A 25,382-nucleotide genomic window follows, 5' to 3' on the forward strand; every position below is an offset into this window, starting at 1 on the left:
AATACCCACTCAATTGACCACTGATGATGTTAACCTTCCCCACCTTGCTGAGGTCGTGTTTCCCAGCTTTCTCCCTGTGAAGCTCCTATTTTCTGTGTCCCTCTCCACACAGTAGTCTTGGGAAGGAAGTCACTGTGTGAAGCCCACATTTAGAGGGTGTTCTGCTATAAACATTTGCATGCAGGTGTTTGGACAAATGTAAGTTTTCCAATGAGTTGGATAAAAACCTAGGAGAGTGATCAGTAGGCTGTATGGTAAGTCTATGTGTAGCTTTAAAGTGTCGACGCAAATAATCTATAACCAATCTATAGACAAGAAAAATAGAGTGGTGCTTCCTGAGCTGAGGACTAGCCCAAAAACACCATCTCCAGAAGGGAAGCAAACACCCAGGGAAGCATGGTTTACGGCACAGTTACATCCCGTTTCAGAACAAAGTTACATACAGCAAGCATGACAGGAAGACAATTTTTTTTCCAAAGTCACAAGGAGGTGTTTGGCTGCAGTTTAGCAGGTACACGACAGGTCAACTTGACCTTGGGCCTCTGGGAAGAAAAGCATATCTTCAAAGAAGTTTTGGTATCGGCATGAGAGAAAGGGAGACATTACATCCTCCTCTTTAAAGAGTGCATTCTTTGCTTTGGGAAAATGTTGGAAACAGATGGACAACGCGTGTTTGGTGGGCCATAAGTCAGATGGCTCTGGGAAAAATAAGTTTCAGCCAAATCAGATTTAAACCAGAATGACTTCCCCATATACCTCTATATGTGAAAACTTACTATTCTTATTATTTTCATCAGAAGAAACTGCAGAATATCTCCCATAATGGCTGTGCTGTTTTGTGTTCCTGCCCACAATGAACGAGGGTTCCTGTCGTTCCACATCCTCGTCAGCACTTGGCATCACCAGTTTTTGGATTTAGGATATGCTAATAGGTGTGTAATGGTTATCACTGTTGTTTTCATTTGCATTTCCAGGTGACATATGATGTTGTCTTTTCATATGTTTATTAGCCATCCATGTATCTTCTTGGATTAGGCGTCGGTTCAGACTTTTGCTCATTTTTTAATTGAGTTGTCTTCTTATTGTTGAGTTTTAAGTGTTCTATATATATTTAAAACAAGTCCCTTGTCAGACATATTATTTGCAAATATTCTCTCCCATGTCTGTCCTGAGTCCATTTACTGACGTGACAGTACACATTAATGCATAGATATATTTTAATGGGAATAGAAATGAGAAATTGCTAACTGTGATGGTTTCTGGGTAGAGGACTTGGGTGACTAGGAGATGGGGAGAGATGATGTGACATATATTTGTATATATTCTTGAGTAGCATTTGAATTCTCTTGTATGTGCATGAACAATGTTTTCAAAATACATTGCATTAAAATCGCTCACACTTGTAAAACACTTGACAGATCACCCTCACATCATGAGTTAAGATTCTGATCCTCTACTCGAGGACCAATCAACTTTTCGCTCAACTATTTGGCTTTAAAATTTCCATTTCTGAAAAAGGTGGGCTAGATTGTATGGACCAATCCTCCCCCTGAAAATAGCTAAAAATGAAATGTAAACTATAAAAACCGTCTTCTTAAAAGCATTAGGACTGATGAGATACCAATAAACAACCACAACCCGAAAATAAGGGAAAGATCCTGCTTGGCCTCCACATAGTACAGCGTCCTGAGAGATGGAGCAAAGGCTCTGTGAGCTCATTGCCCAGACATGGAGCCCAGCACTTTCAGCTCTGAGCCCAGAGCTCTGGACTTTCCTACCCATCCACCTTCCCTTTTAAAATTTAAACAAAGCTTTTATATTCTGATTATGAGATATATGTATAGTGTACAATATATGTTATACTGCATATTCACTGCAGAAAAATAATAAAATGTTAAAAGTTATAAATGACAAAGTAAAAGTAACTGCAATCCTCACCTTGGAGATACTCTGTTGCAGTTTCTCCTGGTCTAACGTATCCTCCTGCTGCTGCCCCAGGGCTAGAACTCTCTCTCTAAGTTGATGAGCACAGAGCTCAATGGCCCCAGCCCTGCTCTCTCCAGATGCCATTTCCTGAGGCAGTTCACTCTCACTCCTCTTGAGGGGGCTGTTTCTCACTTTCTGCTCCCTCCTCAATCCCCCCTCCCTCCCCACTCCCCACTCTAAAGTGATGAGTTTATTTCTTTTTTCACTCAAAGAAGGACTAGGTGAGAACTGCGCCATCATCCCCCCACACCCCACATCTGTACCTGTATCCTCTGCCTTCACAGCAGTGATGATGGATGGTCCTGCTCCTGTCTAAGGCCACCTCTCAGCTGGGGCACAGGATCAGGTCCTTCCCTCCCCTGCATCATCAACTTCCCGCTCTCTACTGGCTCATTCATTCCTGGATACAAACATGCCATAATATGTCCTATTTTTTAAAAAAATAAACTAAATCAAAACAAAATCCTCTCATAAAAATCTACCACTCAATCCCATGTCACCTTCCAACCTGCTCTATTTTTGTGACGCTCCTCATAGGTTAATTTCTCAGTCCATTCTCTCACCCACCATGTTGTCTTTTTATTTTTACCAAGTATCCATTTGAACATAGTTTAAAAGGTCCAATACTTCCACAAGGCTTGTTAGGAAGAGAAATGTCCCACCCCCATTTCCTGAATCTCAGAGACAACTGGTTTCAGTTCTTTTAGCGGATTCTCTGTTACTTCTTTGCTTCTAAATAGAATACTTCTAACACTCCTTTTTTCTTATTCAGTTTTATGCATCTTCTTTAGTGAATTGACTCTTCTTTCACACTCCCCCATCCTCCCAATATAATTACTGTAAAACTGATTAGCTCAATGTGCAGTGTCTGCATTATTAGGACCAGTAAACATTAGTCACAACTGAGCATTTAGGAAACTATGATGTCTTTCCCTTTCTTGAATCAACTTTTCATGTTCCTTGCAGTTAGTAAATGTCTTGTTCCTTCATTTGCTTAGTTTCTGTTGTATTCATTATTAAATCATTCCACTACTCTCTCCAGAGACTAAGTGTTCACAAATATATTTGAGCACATTAGGTATTCTACCAACTTGATCTTTGTGAAGACACCTGTCTCACAGCCCTCAGTCCTGCCACATGTGGACTGGTTCCCTGCTCTCCTGGGGCAGGGCTGAGATCCCGGATCTCTTTCACCTCATCCTGGGAGCCCTTTGCTTCTTTGTTCTAGCTCCCCTGTTGCCTGGATCCCATTTTTGCCCTTTTTTGGTTTTCTCCATCATTGTTCCCCACTTTGCCCAGTAATATCTTGAGGAAGGGTACATGGAAAGGAAAACCTTGAAACCCTAAACATCTGAGATGTCTTTAGGTTGCCGCGGCCCTTACCCACATCTTAACCTGATAGACAAATCCACATTGCAATATTTTTTCCTTGGAATTTGGAAGGCATTGCTGAAATTCTTCTAGCCTCTAGCCCTGTGTTTGTTGCCTCTTGAAGTTTTCAAGGTCTCTACTTTTCTATCCTCTTTCTGAAATTTCATTGTGATTGTCATGGCGTGGGTCTGTTTTCACCTACTGTAGTAAGAACTTGGTTAGGCCATTCAAAATGTAAACTTTATCTGTAACCTCCAAGAAATTTTCCTGAAATATTTTTTATCATGTCCTACTCTCTATTCTTTCAAAACTGATATTATTAACATGTTGGAATCCTCTCGATAGACTAATATTCTCGTAGGTCTTCTCTCCTGCTTGCCTTGACTTCTCCATCTGAACCTTTTAGTGGGAGTATGACTTTATTCTTCTAGTTCATCTACTGAATTATTCATTTCTATGATTATATTTTTAATTTTAAGTGCTCTTCCTTACTCTATGATTGTAAATAATTGTATATAGCTCTGTTCCTGTTTCATATGTCATATATCTCTTACATCTTCTATTCATTATCAATAATAGTGGTAGGGGACCTGTTAGGTCTCCTGGTTATCTGCTTTCATGATAACATGAAATTTTTTCCTCATAGCTCTTAGCTCAGTAGTGATTTCATTTATCTCTGTCATTTCTGCTAAATGTCCACCTTCTCATGACAATGCAAGCCCCATATCACCAGGGTCTTATTTTGCTCTTCATGTATCTCCTGACTCTAGCTGATCCTGATCCACTGGAGGCCTCAAAATACATGCTGGTTGATGCACTTTACTGTGGTTTGGACAATTAATTCACACCGCTGCTTGAGGTCCTCCTGAGCCGTGAATCTAGTGGCCTCCTGTCATAGAACGTTCTGGAAAATTGAAACAGTTTATTTGCATGGGGTGCAGAGTCATCCTGCCACCAACAGTGGACAGAGAATCAATGAAAGACAAGTCAACAAAGCTCTGAGAGAAAACTCTCTGGGTTCAACCCTGGCTCCAGCATCTCCTAAACCTCTCTGAGTCTCCCTCCCTCTGTTCATACAAAGGGATCACATGTTGGGAGCCCCATGGGTTTGCTTTGAGGATTAAATTTGACCCTCTATGTAAATCATGGCACCATTGCCTGAGACATATTATGTGTGCCACTATTCATAGTGACCATCATTATACAAATTATAGCATTGAGACAATTCTATTCTTTTGCTTCTATAAACCACTATTCAAGAAACGTCCTTGAATACATATTTTTGAGAACATGTGTGATTATTCCTCAGCATAAATTCCTAAAGAGAAATTTCTGCATCAAAATTTAAGTCAATTTAAGTTGTTGAGACATTTTTCAAAAGTACCGTGTAGACATATTGTACCAGGTTTCAATCCCACCAATCTTTACCACAGTGTACTTTCCATGCCCTCTGGTAAATACTATCATCGCTTGCTTTCCTCTTTGGCAAGCTGATAGATTTTTATTATTTATTCTCATTTCTTATTCCACATTCTCATTGTGTTTCCATTTATTTATTACTACAATATTTGTTTCATATTTGCATTGCTTTTTCCCACATTGTTTTCAATATTCTTTAATTATTTTTTGGGGGGAAGAGGGTACCTTAAAATACAGAATTTAGAAAGAAGGAAAAGTAGCCCCAACATCAGGAACTGGTCTGACACTTACCGCTAGGCCTCAGTGTGGTCAGAAGCTGGCCCGGTGCTCACCACCTGGTGTGCTATTCTGTTGGACATAAGTCTTCTCACAGAACATCAACATCAGACAAGCACATACTGAGAACATGACAAAGTGAGACAAAACAAGAACACTACATCACTTTGTCTCAGCACAGACTAAAACAAGGCACTGCGCAACTCACAAAATACCAGACGTCTCCCCATGCTGGCTCATATGAGCGACCGCTGCTTCTTTCCAGTCACAGCCTTATCCTTGCTCTAGTCGGCCCTGTCTATAGATAAGATTTATTGAGATGCCCAATCACAGAATTGCCCCCACTTCCTGACAACATGCAATCTAGAGTGAGGCCCTGCTTCCATAGATCATCCCCAAATCACCAGACCAAAGCCCAAATCCTATGAGTGTTCTAACACCTTCATGCTAAGAGGCACTGTGGTCCCCAATGGTGTGTGTTCTCCCGCACGGTAACAAGTAATACAGCCAACCTGTTGGCTCACAGATGTGCTCCTGGTGGCCTTTGGCTGAAGAACATTGAGGCATGTCATTACCCTTTTGTCTCTCGAAATTGTTTATGTGTCTTTGAGCTTGATCATGGGCAAGCGTTTGTATCATTGTGAGTGTGCGGTTGACACAGACAAGTTTTATGTTTTTCTTTATGGTTTTTCAACTTTGGGTTATGCTTACAGAATTCTTCATTCCACAACTGTAAATATTTCATGGATATTTTCATCTAGGAGAGAGGTGCAAGGGTGAAGGGAAACAGAGAAAATTGTTGGAATTATGGGGGCAGTATGGGAAGGAGCAGTAGGTGAAGCATTCTAAGGCGGTGGAATCCTCAGGCTGACATCTTCTGCTCTGTAATTTTACAAGTAGGTGCAGGGCCTCAAAGTATTTGATGTATGTTGTGTCCAATAAATGCTTTCTCTTGGGCTAAGTGAAGACTTAACCTCTCTGCTTATGTTTCCCAGGTTAGATAACACCACCAAGAGTCCCAGCGTAACACACACAAGGACTAGCTCCAGTGATGGGCATTTATGAATGCCTATGACCTTAAGGTGATAAATCATGTATTGGTTAATGTCTGTACACTCTAGTTGTGAAAATACATATTAATTAAACCTCTTGGGCACGTTATATTTTAAGGATATGTCTAAGACCCACATAGACAAACCCATGATCCCCACATGAAGATAATTTTAATATATATCAACCTATGAGTCACACAGTATCTTTTCTGGAGGAGACTTAAAACTAAGAACATTCTAGATATGCACTGTCCAATATGGTAGCTACTAGCCACATATGGTTATTTAATAAAAGTAAATAAAATTAAAAATTCAACTGCTCAGCACAGTAGCCACATTTCAAGTGCTCAGTAGCTACACATAGCTACTGGCTCCCATATTGGACAGTGCAGACACAGAACAATTCCTTCATCACAGGGTGTTCTATTGGACATGCTGCTCGTCATATTTTGTGGGCCTCAAATCAGATGCATCAGACCCATGTAAAATGAAAAAGCCAATATTATTTCACTTAGAGATACGTCAGATTTCTGTCTGAGACAAGAATACATATCCAGCTGGTGTATAACAAAACCAACATAGGTCATCAGTGGGTCTGGTGCCTCAGGCACAAACTGTTCCCAGATCCAAAGAGAAAACCTGTCCCTTCACCTCCCGTTCCAGACTGAGGACATTCTCTGGCATCACATTTCCAGCAAGTGAGTTCTCTTCTAGAGGAGACCAGGGGCAACACTGTAAGTTAAGTTTTGGGAAGCAGGGATTCCAAATTCAGGGAGAGGAATTCTGGGAAATCAAGAGGAGGAAAAGGTGGGGACCAGCTGGGAGACTCTCCCCGCTTGATTCAGAACAGCGATTCTCAAAGTGTGGTCTGTGGAACCCTTGAAGTCACTGAGATCTTTTCACGGATCCATGAGGTAAAACTCTTTTCATACCATTACTAGACATCATTCGCCTTTTCAGTATGTTCACATTTGCACTGAGGTAAAAATTAGTAAGAATGGAGGCCGTGGTACCAAACTGCAATGGTAGTTATCTTCACCACCACTTACTTGCAGAAAAAAATACCACTTTCACTTTAAAATGTCCTAAAGCATTCAAAATTATTAGGTTTACCAAATCATTATCCTTAAATCCACATTTTAAAAATATCTTACATGATGATGTGGGAAGTACACATAAAGCCTTTCTGCTACTTTCCCACGTACTATGTCCCAACGAGAATAATTTGTGTGAGCTGGGCTAGCCTCTTTTTCATGGAACATCAGTTTTACTTGAAAGAATGAATGACAGGAACTAGGATTATTAGATGTGGTTAATTGGGATGCACTGTCTCAAAACGAACATGATCTTCTTCCTTCAAGAAAATCCACCGACAGGTAACAACTGACAGGACTTACTGCCTTGATCAAAAGGAAGCTCTCAAGAGAAAATGAGAATTTTGGAAAACTTGTGTCCACCATGTAAGCTTGACAGCTTCCCTGTCCTGACAGACTTTCCTGTTGAGATCTGTGGTCACATTAACAAATGTGATATTTTCATAGTTTGTAGTTAAATGCATCAGCACAGGAAGATCCACATAACTTAGTGAAACAGTGCATTACTTTAAAAAATGATACATTAGTGCAAGAGCCAATCAATATGTAACATAGGCCTGTGGATTTTAATGTAACAGAATAGGAAATATTCAATGATACTGTTTCAGGTTCCACCTTGCAAATAACCTGTGAGAAACTGCCACTTGTGTAGTTTCATTTTAGTATCAAAGTTTAATATCCACAATTATCTGGAAAGGTTATTAAAAATACTACTCCTACATATCTGTCTGAGGCGGTATTTTTTTCATATACGTCAACCAAAACAACAGATTAAATGCAGAGCAAATGTGAAGAGCCAGTGGTCTTCTAATCCCAGACAAGAAAGAGACTTGCAAAAACATGAAGTGTAAAAAGACCCACTCTTCTCCTACCTTATTCTGGGAAATTGTTATTTTTCAGAAAAACATTATTTCTTTTAACTTGCAGTGGGTTATAAATATTATTCTAAATAAATTAATTAAAATATTTTAAAACTTTTATTCCTAGTATGGTAAATATTGATAGATACAACCAACATAAACAAATTACCCTGGGGGCCCTCGCTAATATGAACACTGTGTGGATATCCTGAAACTAAAGTGCTTGAGAACCGCTGACTCAAACAGCCCCCGGGCCAGGACTCAGGGAGACTGCGTGACAAAGAGCTCTCGCAGCAGGAGGAGAGGGATCAGGGGAAAGTCCCAGGTCCCCGAACGTGGCTCTCAGGGTCTCAGGTTCGAGGGCGGAGTCTGGGCGGGGAAGCTCAGTGTTGGGGAGTCGCCGTCTGCCTGAGATTCACTTCTCCCCTCACAACCTGTCAGCTCCTCCTGCCTGGAGACTCATGACGCGGCCCCAGTTCTCACTCCCATTGGGTGTCCCGTTTCTAGAAAAGCCAATCAGCGTCTCCGCGGTTCCGGGTTATAAAGTCATGACTGAGCAGCCGGGGCTCAGAGTCTCCCCAGATCGTCAGGATGCCCGTTGTGATGCCCCCAACCTTCCTCCTGTTGCTCTCCGGGGCCCTGGCCCTGACCGAGACCTGGGCGGGTGAGCGCGGGGTCGGGAGGAAATGGCCTCTGCGGGGAGCGGAGCGAGGGGACCGCGCAGCGGGGACGCAGGACCCCCGGGGAAGGCGCGTCTCCGCGGACTCAGCCGCAGGCCCACCCAGCGCGCCCCTCCTCGTCCCCGCCGCGTCCTGACCCCGCTCCTTCCCGCCCCAGTCTCCCGCCCTCTCCTCTCCCCAACTGGGGTCTCCCGCCCTTCTCCATCCGCCGCCCCTTTTCCGTCTCACGACCCCATCGTCCCCTCCCCCCTCCCGGCCCCGTCACCCTCGGACCCGGGACCCGCGCCGGGAGGAGGGTCGGCCGGGTCTCAGCCCCTCCCCGCCCCCAGGCTCCCACTCCATGAGTTATTTCAAAACCGCCGTGTCCCGGCCCGGCCGCGGGGAGCCCAGGTACCTCGAAGTCGGCTACGTGGACGACACACAGTTCGTGCGGTTCGACAGCGACGCCGCGAGTCCGAGGATGGAGCCGCGGGCGTCGTGGGTGGAGCAGGAGGGGCCGGAGTATTGGGAACAGAACTCGCGGAACTCCAAGGGCCACGCTGAGACTTTCCGCGTGAGCCTGAACAACCTGCGCGACTACTACAACCAGAGCGAGGCCGGTGAGCGACGCGGGCCCGGGTCGAGGTCCCGACCCCCCATCCCCACGGACGGGCCGGGGTCTCCCCGAGTCTCCGGGTCCGAGATTCACCCCGAGGCTGCGGGGCCCGCCCGACCCCCGACCCGGGAAGAGCCAGCGGGGACTTTTCCGCGGTTCCTTTTTCAGTTTAGGTTTAATCTCTGCGGGGGGCGGGGCCGGGTGGGCGGGGCTGACCTCGGGGCGGGTCAGGGTCTCACACCCTCCAGAAGGTCTCTGGCTGCGACTTGGGGCCGGACGGGCGCCTTCTCCGCGGGTACACTCAGTTCACCTACGACGGCGCCGATTACATCGCCCTGAACGAGGACCTGCGCTCCTGGACCGCGGCGGACACGGCGGCTCAGATCACCCGGCACAAGTGGGAGGCGGCCGGAGTGGCGGAGGGCTTCAGGAACTACCTGGAGGGCCCGTGCGTGGAGTGGCTCCTCAGATACCTGGAGAACGGGAAGGAGACGCTGCAGCGCGTGGGTACGAGGGGCCGCGGGGCCTCCTGATCTCCGCTGGGACCGGGCTGGCTTCCCACAAAGAGGGAGGAAATGGGATCAGTGTCAGAACACCCTCCCTCAGAAAAGAAAGGAATCCACTCAGGTTTTCATGTTCTTACTAAAGACTCGCCCAGAGGGCCCGCCCTTCTCTACAGGACAGTGAAGGAATCCAGTTTCTTCAGGAATAGGAGGGGAGACCTTCCCTGAAATCGCCGTCCTTGGTTCCCTTTGACCCTGGCAGCCACCTTGTGAACCATGACTTTCTCTCTCAAGGCCTTGTTATCCGCCTGAAAAGATCTGTGCGACTTTGACTCCAGTTTTTCTGAGTTATTCACCCTCCACCCAGGTCAGGACCGGAAGTCTGTGTTCTCCTGTTTAGAGACCTGAAGGCTTGTACCCTGGGCTCTCACCTTTATTCTAGAACTTTCCAAATGATATGAGCTTATCCTGGATCCGCAAGTCCAGGCTTGTGTCTGTTCTGTGCTTCCTCCTTCAAACCAATTGTCCTGTCCGTTCTCAGGATGGTCACGTGAGTGATGCTTTAGTGGCCCATGGAGGGAACTGAAACTGAATTTTCTGATTCCTCTCCTCAGACTCACCAAAGACACATGTGACCCACCACCCCATCTCTGACCGTGAGGTCACCCTGAGGTGCTGGGCCCTGGGCTTCTACCCAGCGGAGATCACCCTGACCTGGCAGCGTGACGGGGAGGACCTGACCCAGGACACAGAGCTTGTGGAGACCAGGCCTGCAGGGGACGGGAACTTCCAGAAGTGGGCGGCTGTGGTGGTGCCTTCTGGAGAGGAGCAGAGATACACGTGCCATGTGCAGCACGAGGGGCTGCCTGAGCCCCTCATCCTGCCATGGGGTAAGGAGGAAGCCATAGGTTCGGAGCCTCTTCTCAGGGAAATCAGGAGCCCTTCTGGAGACCTTCAGCAGGGTCAGGGCTGAGGCCTGAGGTCAGGGCCCTCACCTTCCCTTCCCTTCCCAGAGCCGCCTCCTCAGTCCACCATCCCCATCGTGGGCGTCCTTGCTGGCCTGGGTCTCCTTGGAGCTGTGGTGGCTGGAGCTGTGATGTGGAGGAAGAAGCACTCAGGTAGGGAAGAGGGTTTGGGATCTGAGTTTTCTTGTCCCACTGGGGGTTTCAAGAACCAAGCAGAACTTGCCCTGCCCCGTTACTGGGAAGTGCCATCCACACAAGTGCTCGCCACTCTAGCCTGATTGCTAACACTGTTTTCTAAAGCACTTATGAAAATGAAAGAGATTTTTTCACCTTGATAATTCTGGTGCTGGGGACCTGATTCCCAGCAGGCGAAGGTCAGAGGGAAGGTCGCTGCTGAGGACGGACCTCCAGGAGGGCATTGGTCCAGTCCTCACACATCTCCTTTCTCATGTTTCTCAATCCTGCCCTGGGTCTTCAGTCTTGGTTCTGGAAACTTCCCTGTGGTCCAGGACTAGGGGCTTCCTCTAGGATCTCATGGCCCAGCCTTCTTCATGTTTTCTTCCCACAGGTGAAAAAAAAGGGATTTACGTGCAGGCTGCAAGTAAGTTTGAGTGGGGGATTGATCCCTGAGACCCCTGGAATATTGGAGAGAGGAGCCGCAGGGTGGGGAGCTCACTCACCCCATAGTTCCTCCTTTAGTCTCATCTCCTGTGAGCTCTGACCACTTCCTGTTTTGTTCTACCCCAGACAGTGACAGTGCCCAGGGATCTGATGCGTCTCTCACGCAGAAAGGTGAGACTTGGAGGGCCTGAAGTGGGGAGGGGCTTTGGGGCAGAGGGGACACAACTGGTTTATGGGGATTCTTTGGGGCATTTGGAGCATGCAGAGGGCTGTTGAGAATGTCAACACTTAAGTGACTGACGTGAATTTGTTCATGATTATTTTCTTTTACAGTGTGAGACAGTGGCCCCGTGGGAGACCAAGTGATGCAAGATTTGTTCACGCTCCCACTTTGTGACTTCACAGCCCCACACTTCTCTTTCTGCAGCTGCCATACTGAGTGTGTGGGGTCCTATTAGCATAATGAGAGGAGGTGGGGAGACAGGCCCACCCCTGGCCACCACAGGACTCCCTCCCAACACCGACCGTTGTGCTTTCCGTATCAAATGTCCTGTTGCAGCAGAGGTGGGGCTGGACCGTCTCCATCCGTGTCTTAACTCCTTGTGGCACTGAGTAGTGATGACTTGCTTCCTTACTGATAATATGAATCTGGACATGAATTTGTTTTTTCTAATTCTTGTCATAAGGGATTGATGTGTTAAGTAAAGAAGAATATTCCTAAAGTTTGAGAGGGAAAATAAGTGGAAGCACTGAAAACCTTCCAGAATTCGTGAGTGCTGTGCTGAGTCTGTGGCAGGTGGGGACAGGAGAAGGCTGAGAGGAGCGGAGCGTGGACGGGGCCTGTGCGCAGTCACTGCATCCTGGGCTATGATGTTGTGATTCCTTGGCTGGCCCATCTCTCTGCTCCTTTGTTCTGGTGCCTTCTATAGAACCTTGTTCCATCAGTATCGGTGATCACAGGGATGAGGCCATCACCTGGGTGTTGTCGTGTCTTCAGGAGCGTGGGCAGCAAGGGCTTCCTGTGACTGGGTCAGCGTAGGCTCTGTCCAGGGTCCGGCCCTCAGCCCCTGCCTCTTGTGTGTTTATACTTTTGTTTCTTTAGCAGTTTTTTTGGATTATGCCTGTTCATTTTCATGTTTTGAGTTCTGTCTCAGTTTCCTCTGGGTATCCCCATCTCTGACAGCTTCAGGAGTCATCTGGCCTGTCATTGTCCCCATGAGGCCCAGGGTGGCCTCTGCACACAGGAGACTCTGGTAGCGAGAGACAAATTTCTGGACTCATTCTCTTCTTGCCCTCTCTCTAGAGCTTTTTCCTGGATTGTTCTCTCCATCTTTCCACCGTTTTACAGAACCAGAATCTAGAAGTAGTAGACAGGAAGGATTCAATAGTTTCTCATCTCACATAAATTCCCATTGGGTTTCTGTCTTCTCTGCAGCCTGCGCCATCTCTCTGCCCTCAGCCCTCATCATCCTAGTGCTGGCTCTGATCCAAACACATGGATTTATAAAGTTGAATCTCCTTTAGATTCACAGTTGATTGGAAAACTAGGGTCCATAAGCCTAGGACTGTCCTTTCTGAAGAGAGAAATATAATATAATTGTGTGTGTGAGTGTGCAGGAGGGCGGCTGTGGGATGGAGGGAGAAGAGAGCAGCGCTTGTGAGAAAAGTACAGGCGGCACTGATGTCAGTGTGAGCAGAGGTTGTGTTGTAGCTGCCACCAAACAGCGTGTGACCTGAGGTTACGTCAATAAAGATACTGTCTTTAGAATAGGGAGGTGCTCTACACTGGTCATTCATTCAACTGACTTGCCAGATAGATGACAAAGTATTTTTGCATCTAGGAAACCTCAGAGAATTAAAAATTGCCGCCTTGGGGAGCACGTGTTCTAGTGGTGAGGGGCACACTGTATGCTATAAGCATAGTAAAGAAGGGAGGTGTTTATGTGAGAAGTTGTAAGTGCCTTCAGGAAGGTGACCCAGAGTATAAGCATGTGGGGACAGGGAAAGTGGCTGTTTTCCTAGTGCGGGCAGTGTGGCCTCACTGGGAAGGTGACCTTGAGGAAAGATGTGAAGGACATGAGGAATTATCCACGAGGATGTCTGGGGGAAGTTCTTTGAAGGCAGGGGAACCTCCAGTGCAGATGCGCTGGGGCAGGAGTGTGTCTGTGTTTCTGGGAAGAGCGAGGGGGCTGGTGTGGCTGGAGCAGAGAATATTGAGATGAGGTCCGAATTACACCCAGGCCATGTAGACCTCGAAGGTAGTGGAAGGTTTTGACTTTTCTTTGAGTAAGATGTGGAGGTGCAAGACTGTCTGAACAGAAAATCAACCTGATACCACTTCTCTTCAGAAGCATCAGTCTGGTGCTGTGCGGAATCAAGAGGTGAAGGACAAGCAACCGGTAGAGAAAACTGTAGGAGACTAGTGCCGTGTCCCAGGCTAGAGATGTTCGTTGCTTTCTCTGGACTGTGAGCAGAGAAAAAATAGAAAGTGATTGGATTCTGGATACATGCTGAAGATGGGCTTTACAGCCTCTCCTAATGGATTAAATCTGGGTTATGAGAAAGAGGATCAAAGAGGACACCCCAAATTTCAGACTGTGCAAGTAGAAATATGGAGTGCCTTCAGTGGAAATGGAGAGGAGGATAGAAGAAACACGTTTGAGGAAGCAGCGTCATAGTCATCCAATTTAGGAAATGTTGAATTTGAGTTGTTTATTAGAAATGCAAGTGAGGTTAGCAGTTAGATAATTTGAGTCTGGAGTTTAGGTGACATGTCTTGATTGCAGAAATGGATTTGAGAGGTGACACCATATAAATGATATTTAAAGCCTTGAAAACCAATGAGGTCACCATGGGAGTGATGACTATAGCAAAGAAAAGAACAAGGACTGAATCCTGCAACAAATGAAAAAATACTATGAGAAGCACAAAAAACAAAGGCTAGTATAAAGAGGCTCATACAACTTCAATATTGGAATTATGGGACATAGATTACAACATAACCCAAGAAATGATGTAAATATATACACATATATTTTTGATATAAAGAAGAAAATGAAACATTGAAAATGCCTGCAGAAAATCAACGACAAAATTAAACACACCTGCAAAACACAGGCAATTAGATATAACCTATCTGACTTTTAAAACAACCAAATACGTTTTTTGAAATTAAAATTAAAACAATTTGAATTAAAAACTCAGGTTACAGACTTTTTCTTTGGGCCATGATGGAATAGAAAGAACCAGATTTAGTCTCCTATCTTGAACAACTACAACTTCAGATAAATGTATAAAACAATGGTATTGAGACCTTGTATTGTGCTTTGGATATTCCTTTCCTGACTGATTGATGATTTTGAGCATCTTTTCAGGTACTATGATACATATGTATGCCTGGTAGTTTCTAGGGTCTGAGAAAGCGGTGAATTGGGAATTGCTGTTCGTTAGGAATATAGTTTCAATATGGGATGATGAAAAAGTTTTGCTAAGATGGTTATAGCACCAAATGGATCCAAAGATTTAATGTAATCACTATATAAATCCCAGTTGGTTTCTTTCCAGAAGCTGATGAGTTGATCTTAAAATTCACGTTTAAATTCAAAGGACTAGATAAAAACATCCTGAAAAAAAACAAAGTCTGCCTTTGTTCACATTCTTGGTTTCAAAATTTATCACTAACCTAAAGTAATCAAGACAGTGTGTTACCAGCATAAGGATGGACATGTAGCATAGAATTAGAATTGAATAGAATAGAATTGAGAGGTCAGAAATAAACCCTCACATTTACGGTCAATTGAATTTCAACAGGAGTGCAAAGACAGCTCAATGAGGAAAGGCTAATCTGCTGAAATAATTGTGTATCCACATGCAAAAGAATGAAGTTGGACCCTTACCTCCCACCATATGAAAAAATTATCTCAAGGTAGATCACAGACCTAAATATAAATGCTAAAACCATAAAACTCTCAGAAGAGAATACACGGAAAATTCTTCATGATCTTAGATTAAGCAATGTTTTCTTACATATGACACCCAAAATAGGTGTAACAAAGGAACAAAGAGGTTAATTGGACTTACCAAATTTAAAAACTTTTGTGCTTTAAAGGACACCGACAAAAAAGTAAAAATATAGGCAAGACTGGGAGAAAATATTTGCAAATCTTGCATCTAAGGAACTAGTCTCTAGAATACATAAAGACCTCTTCCAACTAAATAACAGGAAAAAAAAACATTTAAAAATGAGCAAATGTTTGATAGACATTTACCCATGGCAGATATACAAATGGCCAATAAGCACAGAGAAGATGCTTCACATCATTAGTCCTTAGGGAAATGCAAATCAAAAATGCAATTAGATACTGCTTTATGCTTCCTAGGATGGCTGGAATAAAAATGACCAGTATTAATAAGTGCTGTGAGGTTGTGGAGAAATTGGAACCCTTGTATACCGCTGGTGGGAATATGAAATGGTGCCGCCACTTTGGAAGAGTCTGGTGGTTCATCAAGGTCTGCACTTGCTATATGACCAGCAATTCCATTCCTAGGTGTTTACCCAAGAGAAATGAAAACGTATGTTAACACAAAAACTTGTACACGATATTCACAGAAGCATTTTTCATAATAGCTAAAAAGCAGAAACAATTCCTATATTCGTCAATTGATAAATAAATAAAAGTGGTATCCATGCAGTAGGGTATTATTTGGCAATAAAAAGAGAATGAATTATGGATGCATGCGATACACGCTGAACCTTGAATACATTCAGCTCCATGAAAAACAAACAAAAGATCAAATGGATTGTTTCATTCTATTTATATGAAATGTCAATAATAAGCAAATCCATGTGGACAGAAAGTAGATGAGTGGGTTCCTAAGGATGAGAGGAATTTTGGAGGGAACTAGGGACTGACTGCTCAGGAATAAATGGTTATGGGGTAATGAATTGGATTCCAAAATGGATTGTGGTGATGGTTGCACAACACTGTGAATATACTAAAAACCAGTTCTTTTAAATGGTTGAATTACATATGGGAATTATATCTCAATAAAGCTGTTCTAACAAAAACATTTGGTGGCCCACATCAAATGAAGTAGAGATGCCAGAACTGCCATGGCAGATTGTAGAGAAAGAGATGAAAAGGCTCAGAGAAGTGGGCATGCTAGTATGAATCTACTCTATGAAACTGGAAACCTACCAGGTGACTATTTTCCTTGGAAGGGCCCAGAGGATACTCTGCATATCAGGATGAGGAATGAGCAGGAGAGCAGAGCATCAACCTCACTGTGTCTGTGCTCTGTAGGCTGGGGCTGACTCTAGGAGATAATATTAAAAACTAGGCTCCCTAGCATCAGTGGGCAAATAGGATCCCAGAAAGCCAGAGGACATGTGGCAGTAAGGTAGAAACAAGGGCAAAATTGCCAAAATAGCCAACAATGTCAGAACGGAAGCCAGGAAATTCTGACTGAAAGGGATTTTTAGAAATGCTTAACAGACATGTTGTTTCTAGGGGCAAGAAAGATGGGCAGCCAACACGAGTGTCGTTTAATATACATTAACAGATCAAGAATGAACAAATTGAAAGCTGACGTTAGTTGCCCAGTAGAAAGTTACAATCCCTTGCCCGGTTTCCAAACCTGAGCCAACTGGTTGAAGGAGACCCTGGGTCCTCTGAGGAAGAACCCTGCAACACCTGGCAACTGTGTGCAGCAGTAACTCCCCAAGTCCTTCCATAAAGGGACCTATGGCCATTTGCTCAGGCATGCAGACATTCACTGATGAAAGAGAATATCCAGATACTTTTTAGATCCATTGGAGGCATAGTCTAGCTAGACATAGATACCTGGGGAACCAAAGCACCATCATGAATCCCCATTAGAGGACAGGCAAAGGGGGAACAGGAAATAATTTGAGTCCTGTCTCATGTCCATCCAAATCTTAGTGTGTTCTCTGTCTCCACACATCTACTTGCTGGTCATTTCCTGGGTTTCCAAACACGTAGTTGCAGTGGACGTATTGGCAAGAACCCTCACATTGGTTCTTCGACCTATGGAATATAAGCTTTTCAGTAAGAAAGGCCAACTGGAAGCCCCTGAAACTGCCTCCTAACTTTGGCCAAGTCAGAAATTTAAAACATTATTGTATCTTTGGGGCAGTGAAGGAGGTTAATGTCATCTTCAAAGACTTAAAGGATGCAGCAGTGGTGGTCCCATCACATGCCCATTTAACTCACCACTGTGGGCCTTAAAAATTGGATGGATTGTTTACAATGACAGTGGATTACTGAAAGCTTAATCAATGATTAGCCTCAACTACAGCAGCTGTGGTGAGCGGGATATCTTTAATAGAGCAGGTTTACAGAGTTACTGGTGTGTGGTAATGACTGTCGATATGCCTAACGTATTGAACACCTACAAAAAAGAGAAGCAGAAGTTGTTTGTATTCACCTGGGACAAATACACTATACTTTCTGTGTTTCCCCAGGGCTCTGTTACTTTTCCTGCTCTCTATCATAATGTAGAAAGAAGGAATTTCTATGGAACCACAAATGATCACAAGTAACCAAAGAGATTCTGAGAAAAAACACAGCTGGAGGCATCAAAGTTCCAGATTTCAAACTATATTACGAAGCTATAGTAATCAAAACGTATGTTATTGTCCTAAAAACAGAAACCTAGACCAACAGAACAGAATGGAAAGCCTGTAAATAACCCATGTGTGGTATAATAAGAAATACATTTGGTCTTTATCCCATGTTCTTAGCACACAGCTCCTAAAACCCATGGAATTTCCTGAGTGAAATGATGTCTTTTGTTACTCGTAATGAGCCCCTTTTGATACATCTGAGTTCATACAAATGAGATAACTTAGGGTGGGGCTCCTACATAGACTCAGGATGGGGCTGGTCAACAAAAACACCAACTGATTAGAGGCTTGGGACTTTCAGGCCCACCTACTAACCACTGGGAAGGTGGGGGGTGCTGGAGATCAAGCTCTATATAAACTCTTGGACAAGATTGGATGAGCTTTCAGGTTGGTGAATGGATCCATGTGCCAGGAAGATGGCACACAGCAGTTCCACAATGAGAGGAGCTCCTGTGCTGAGACCCCTCTGGACCTCTCCTTATATTTCTCTTTATCTGGTTGTTCATATGGGTCTTTTATAATATCCATTATAATAAACTGGTAAACATAAGTAAATGTTTCTCTGAGTTCTGCGAGTGGCTCTAGCAAATTATTTGAACTTGAGGAGTGGGTCCCAGGAACCTCTGATTTATAGTTCAGTTGGTCAGAGCACAGGTAACTACCTGGACTTGCAATTGGCCTGTGAAGTGGGGCAGTCTTGTGGAACCGAGCCCTTAATCTGTGGGGTTTGATGCAATCTCCAGATTAAAGTGTCGCAATTGAATTAAAATATAGGACACACAGTTGCTGTCTACTGAGAACTGAGGAATTGTTTGTTGGTGTAGAAAAAAATAGGACTAGGCATATACAGTGAGTTAATATTTGACAAGGGAGCCAAGAATACTCAATGGGGAAAGAATAGCCTCTTTAATAAATGCTAATGGGACAGCTGGATATTCACATGCAGAAGAATGAAATTGGACCCAAATCTTACACCATTCACAAAAATTAACTCAAAATAGATTAAACACTTAAATATAAGACCTTAGTCCATAAAACTCTTAGGAGAAAACATAGATAAAAAGCTCTTTGACATTGGTCTTGGCAATGATGTTTTGGAGGTGACAACAAAGCACAAACAACAAAAGCAAACATCAACAAGTGGGACTATCTCAAACTAAAAAGCTTCTACACAGCAAAGGAAACCGTCAATAAAATGAAAAGGCAATGTATGGAAGGGGAATAAAATATCTGCACAGTGTATATCTGATAAAGGGTTAACATCCAAAATATATCAGAGACTCATATTACTCAATAGGAACAAAACAAATAATCTGATTTAAAAATGAGCAAAGGACCTGAATAGACATTTTTCCAAAGAACACATCCATGTGGCCAACAGGTACGTGAAAAGTGCTACACATCAATAATCATCAAGGAAATGGAAATCAAAACCACAATGAGATATCACCTCTCACCTGTTAGAATGGCTATTATCAAAAAAGAAAAGAGATAAGTGTGGGTGAGGATGCGGAGTAAGGGACACTTGGGTGCTGTTGGCAGGAATGTAAATTGGTGCAGCCACTATGGAAAGCAGTATGGAGATTGCTCAAAAAATGAAAAATAGAACTACCATATGATTCAGCAGTTCCACTTATGTGTATTTATGTGGAGGAAATGAAATCACTATCTTTCAAAAGATATTTACAGGCCTGTGTTGATTATAGAATTACTCACAATAGCCAAGACATAGAAACAACTTAAGCATCCTTGAATGAATGAATGCATTAAGAAGATTTGGTGTATATATATAATAGAATATTATTCAGCCGTATAAAATGAAGGGAATCCTTCCAATTGTGACAACATGGATGGTCCTTGAGGGCATTATGCTAAGTGAAATAAGTCAGACAGAGAGACAAATACTGTATGTATTTGTATGTAAATACTTATATATGGAATCTAAAAAGGCTGAACGCATAGAAAGGGAGAGTAGATTAGTGATTGCCAGGGACTGAGCATGGGGGAAATGGCTGATGCTGGTCAAAGCGTACAAACTTCCAGTTATAGATGAATAAGCGTGGGGATCCCATGTACAGCATGGTGACTACAGTTAACAATACTTCATTGTATACTTGGAAGTTGCTAAAAGAGCAGATCTTAAATGTTCTCATCAGACATATACACAGAGGTACAATGAAAAGCGATAGATAAGTTAACTTAGCTTATTGTAATCATTTTGCAATATATACATATGTCAAACCATCATGTTGCATACCTTAAACTTACACAATGCTATATGTCAATATATCTCAATAAAGCTGGAATAATATTATTTTTAAAAAACATGGAAGACAATTTGTTTACCAGTAAAGAATGTTTTCCAAAAAATAGAAAAGGGACAAGGACATCAGGACATTCTACAGAATATCACATTGGTCTAATGTATCGATAACATCACCTTACTAGGCGCTGATGAGCAAGAACCAGAATGTACTCTGGATGTTTTGGTTACGTGAATGCATCCCAATAGGAGGCAGTTAAAACTATTGAAAGATGTAGAGGCCTGCCACATTGGTCAAATTTGAGGGCTCCAGCAGTCTGGGGCATGATGGCACATCCTCTCAGAAGTAAAGGACAGGTTATTGTGCTTTGTACCTCCTGCCACATTAGGCAGAAGCCCCACATTTGGACGCTTTCTTCAGCTTTTAAAGGCAGCGTGTTCCATACTTTGGCAATGTTGTTCTGACTTATATAACAGATGACAAGAAATCCTGCTGGTTTTGAGTGGAAGCAAGTCCCGGCTATAGTAAGTAGCCTTGCTACTTACACTTTCTGATCCAGGGTTTATCACAGTACTAGAGGTATGTGTGGTAGGAAAAGTAGCCATGTGGAATCTGGTATATCTGGCAATTCCCAATAGAAGGGTCTTCAACACAGGTCCCTACAGCTCTGGAGCAATGAGCATGGCCATCTGCTGCAGAGAACTATACATCATTCAACAAACAGCTCCCAGAATGTGGCTGGGCCCTGGGAGAGGTGGAAAATCTGATCACGGGACATTAAAGGACCATCAATCACATATGGCTTTCATGATCTGGGTACTGTCAGACCCTAGCAGCAATCCATTCTAAGATGGAAGTGGTCCATCCAGGATTGGACTAGCACAGGGGTCGGCAACTACAGCCCATGGGTCAAATCCAACCCACTGCCTGTTTTTGTAACAAAGTTGTACTGCAACACAGATACATCTGTTCATTTAGGTGTTGTCTATAGCTGCTCTTGCATTATAACAGCAGAGTTAAGTAGTTGTAAAACAGAACCTATGCACACAAAGCAGAAAATATCTGACACAAATTAGTTACATAACAAATAGTTCAGCCACCCATGTCACCTGCCAATATTGTACCTTTGCCTTTTCCTCAGCTCTCACCTGTGATCTAATGGGGAGTTCCTATGACCAGCTAACCCAAGAGGGAAAACCTGAGCTTGACTCACAAATGCATCAGCTCAGTAAGTTGGCGTGAGCTAGTAGTGGACTGTCCTACTCAGGGATGATCAGACACAGTGTGGAGGGAACTTCCTTCCAATGGGCAGAACTTCAGGTCGTGTTCCAATTCATCCACTTTGTGAAGAGACAAAGTGACCTGAGGTAAGAACACGCACAAACTCACAGGCAGTGGCAATGGCTTATCTGATGAGGGTCCTTGAAGGAGCAAGATGGGAAGATCAGGGACAAGGATTCCTGGGAAGAGGTATGTAGTAGACACAAAGCATTAGGATCTTTTGTATCAAGTGTTAATGCTCACTAGAAATTATCCACTGAATAAGGGACACTAAACAACCAAGCACACACAGGGTGACTCAGCCAGTAGACATTAGCCAGCCTCTGTCCTTAGTTACCACAGAGCATGCACAACAGTCTCATGAAAGGAGTATGCAAGGTGGCAGAGGGTGACTATGCACGGGTCTGACAGCATGGGCTCCCTCTCACTACGGTTGATATACTTACTGCAAAGACGGATGTGTGACCTTCCAGCAAAAAATAAATTCCAATACAGTACCAACTCTGTGGATGCCAACCTGACGTTTGGTGGCAAGTTGATAACACTGTTAGTCTTCCACCTGTGAAAAATCAATTTATCTAATCTGGATAGACATGTATTCCAGATATGGGTTTGCCTTTCCTTCCTGTAGTGTCTCCTTCATAACCATTATCCAGGTGCTCACATAGGTACGATCTTCTAATATAGGGCCATACATAACAGTGTCCCAGATCAAGGAAACTACTTTCCAACATTGCAGTGTGTCAGTGAGCACATGATCATGAGATCCACTGGTCCTAATGCATGCCACACCATACAGAAGCTCGCAAATGACAAGGCAATGGAATGGCCTCTTGAAAGTGCAGCTATGGAACCATGCTGAAGGTGACAACCTACATGGATGGGTGCTGTCCTGCAGGATGAAGTATACACAAAGGCTTAAGCCAAAAGCAATTTCATGGTGCTGTGACATCAAGGGCAGAATAAGAAGGTCTTACAACCAGGTTGAAAGAAGGAGGGACTCTACTCACATAACTCCCAGTAATCCACTTGGAGTGTTTGTACTTCCCATCTTCTCAACAGTCTCTACTGCCCTAGAAGTTTGGATTTTCCAGAGGAGGATTCTTCCTTCAGGAACACAGTAAGAGTTCCAACAAACTTAGAGCTATGGCTGCCACCTGTTCTTTTTGGCCTCCTCATGCCAGCAAACCAGTGGACAAGGGAAGGTGTTACTGTATGGGTAGCGATAATAGATCCCAATCACCATGAGGAGCATGAGGGGAGTCAAGGGGAATATCTTTGGCACTCAGGGGATCCACAAGGGCTTTGCTTGGTATGCCCATGTCCATTTATGTTTAAACATGTCCGTGCTGTTTAAGTGGTGGATAGCAACCACAGGTCGTAAAGGTTTAGAAACCAGGAACTCAGACTCCTCAGGGATGAGATTTGGGTAAATCACCAGATGGTTACCTGGACCACTAAAAGTGTCGTCTGAGATACAGGAGAATCTAGAATGGGTGGTTGAGGAGGTGATGTGTTGTAGCCTTGGAACCAAGCGGACCAAGGGCTTTCTTCATTCCACCAACATTCCTAGTTGTCCCTTGCAGAGTTTCCTACAAATTGTGAGCTACCAGAATTCTGGAGTAGCTGTGCCCACACGGAGTGACTAATGTAGGAAGAAAGCAGTAATGACTAGTGCAAAATATGGACTATAGCAGGAGGTTTTTATACCTCACCAAGATTTAGTACACCCATACCTCAGCTGCTGTCAGTGTTATTGCTAAAGAATCACAGCTGCCCCGCTCTCCAGAGAATCGCCTTCAGCTCATGGAAGCTGCTGCTTATCACACAGCCAGTTTGGAAGAACCAGACTCCTTGAGGGCTCTACAAAGCACATAAACCCAGGCCTAGGAATTCTGGAGTTTAAGTTATGAAACAAGAGCTCTACATGCTAGAAAACTAAACCATCCTTCTCTTCTTCTCCTCTCCCCAACTCTCCTTGCCTCCTCCTTCACTTTCACTTTTCTCCTCTGCTCCACCTCTGCCCTCTTCTCTTCTTCCCCTCCACCTAGATTATTCAAAGTAAATATTTTACAATGTTATGATAACAAAGGCCTTTCTAAACATAACCCAAATCCAGAAATGATAAAGCAAAAGACTGAAAAACCTGACGATCTCTATTTGAAATCTTGGTATGGCAAAAAATAAATATGGAAAAGTGTTAGTATTCACAATATTTATTGTGAAGATTTATAAATCAATAAGATAAAATCCACAAACATGCTCTTCTACGCTCTGCACTCTTCCTTCTTCGGGATGAAGATGACCACAGCAACCTTAGGAGCCACATAATGAACATGGTACAAACTCTGTCAGCCTGAATCCCTGAATGAGTGTGTGGAGCACATACTGCTGCCTCCCAACCTCCCCAACACTCTGCTCAGTTAGGACCACACTGAGCAGCTTATAGGCAAAAATAATCTTCTATTATGTTGAGACACTGAAATTTGGGGGTTGGTTTGTTATAACAACCATGTTACCCTAATTAATATATGCCCTTAACCAACAGGCAGAGTCAGAGCACTAACTTACTTGGGAGAGAAGAGAGGGCTGGTGTCATGGACTAAATGTTTGTGTCACCCCAATTTCATATGTTGAAACCCCAACCTCCAATATGATGGTTTTTGGAAATGGGTCTTTGGGAGGTGATTAGGGTTAAATGAGGTCATGAGGGTGAGGCCCTCATGATGGCATTAATGCTCTTAGGAGAAGAGATGCCAGAGAGCTTCACCTTCTGTCCATCATGTGAGGACCCAGTAAGAAGGTGGCCATCTGAAACCCAGGAAGTGAACTCTCTCCAGGAACGAATCTGCCTTGACTCTGGACTTTCCAGCCTCTAGAACTGTGAGGAAATAAATTTCTGTCGATTAAGCCACCCCATCTAGGGTATTTTCTTATTGCAGACCAAGCCAACTAAGACACCAGGATTCGTATTTTCATATCAAATCTGAGACTAAACTTTTAACAGGATTAATTTTTTTCTACTGCAGTGAGACTGTACTGGTAACATAAAGTAATTATAAACAATACATCCACCTAATTATTAAAGAACCTACTATCTAGCAGGAAAGAAAGGTTAAACATGGCAGAATTGGAACTCATATCAGGAAAAAAAAAGAGCATAAAACTTTTTCATTGAGAATGGATTGAATAAACGGTTATTCTTGTTTAGCGTAACAAAGGGGAAAAGGTGTATTGCCCAGAAGAACAGCAATAGGTTGTGGCAATATGCTGGAGATAAAAATGGTAACTTTGGAAACAACCCCTTGGTACTGTTGGAAATGCTTGAGAAGGTCTTCGCAGGGGCTGGAGATCCTGGTGAGCAGTTGCAGCCAGAATTGGAAAATGCTCTGAGCAAACCCAGAGCTAGATGCCCTCAAGGCTTCTCCCCTCCTGCTCTTGTTAGCAGAGTAGACAGCTGGGTCAGCAGGCCTGAATCTGCTCTTCAGAAGAACAGGCCGATGCCAGCCACTGAGCTCCAGGAACTGCCACTTTCTAACAAGCTCAGATCCTTGACCTGGGAACTGCTATTGTATCACAGTAGCACAGATGTTCTTGTCTTGCTGTCCCAGTAAATACGCAGAGCATTTTGAGGCAACCTCAGTCCTGGAATGCTGGCCATGGGAATACAGTCCACTGTGCCAGCCTAAGTGCACCCTCCATGGGACAATGAGAGCATGGAGTTAAGTATGTTCTGATCCTTCTCTACTTATGAATATTCCCTGATATG

At 43.8% G+C, this 25,382-nt stretch overlaps 1 protein-coding gene across 3 annotated transcripts; it reads left to right on the forward strand.

Annotated features, from left to right (window-relative positions):
• The first annotated feature begins 8,592 nt into the window (after positions 1 to 8,592).
• On the forward strand, positions 8,593 to 12,188 carry LOC138915133 (saoe class I histocompatibility antigen, A alpha chain-like). Of its 3 annotated transcripts, none has more exons than XM_070245089.1 (8): positions 8,593 to 8,722; positions 9,068 to 9,337; positions 9,565 to 9,840; positions 10,451 to 10,726; positions 10,850 to 10,954; positions 11,370 to 11,402; positions 11,549 to 11,593; positions 11,756 to 12,188. In XM_070245089.1, the coding sequence occupies exons 1-8, from the start codon at positions 8,650 to 8,652 to the stop codon at positions 11,758 to 11,760; spliced, it is 1,083 nt and encodes a 360-aa protein (XP_070101190.1). In that variant the 5' UTR covers positions 8,593 to 8,649; the 3' UTR covers positions 11,761 to 12,188. The 3 variants fall into 3 exon arrangements, with proteins under 3 accessions (XP_070101190.1, XP_070101191.1, XP_070101192.1); XM_070245090.1 differs by having other exon boundaries at positions 8,599 to 8,722; positions 9,129 to 9,337; XM_070245091.1 differs by having other exon boundaries at positions 8,600 to 8,722; positions 9,180 to 9,337.
• The last annotated feature ends 13,194 nt before the right edge of the window (positions 12,189 to 25,382 follow it).

The sequence above is a fragment of the Equus caballus genome, chromosome 20, assembly GCF_041296265.1.
Source record: "Equus caballus isolate H_3958 breed thoroughbred chromosome 20, TB-T2T, whole genome shotgun sequence".
In the NCBI taxonomy this organism is placed as follows: Eukaryota; Metazoa; Chordata; class Mammalia; order Perissodactyla; family Equidae; genus Equus; species Equus caballus.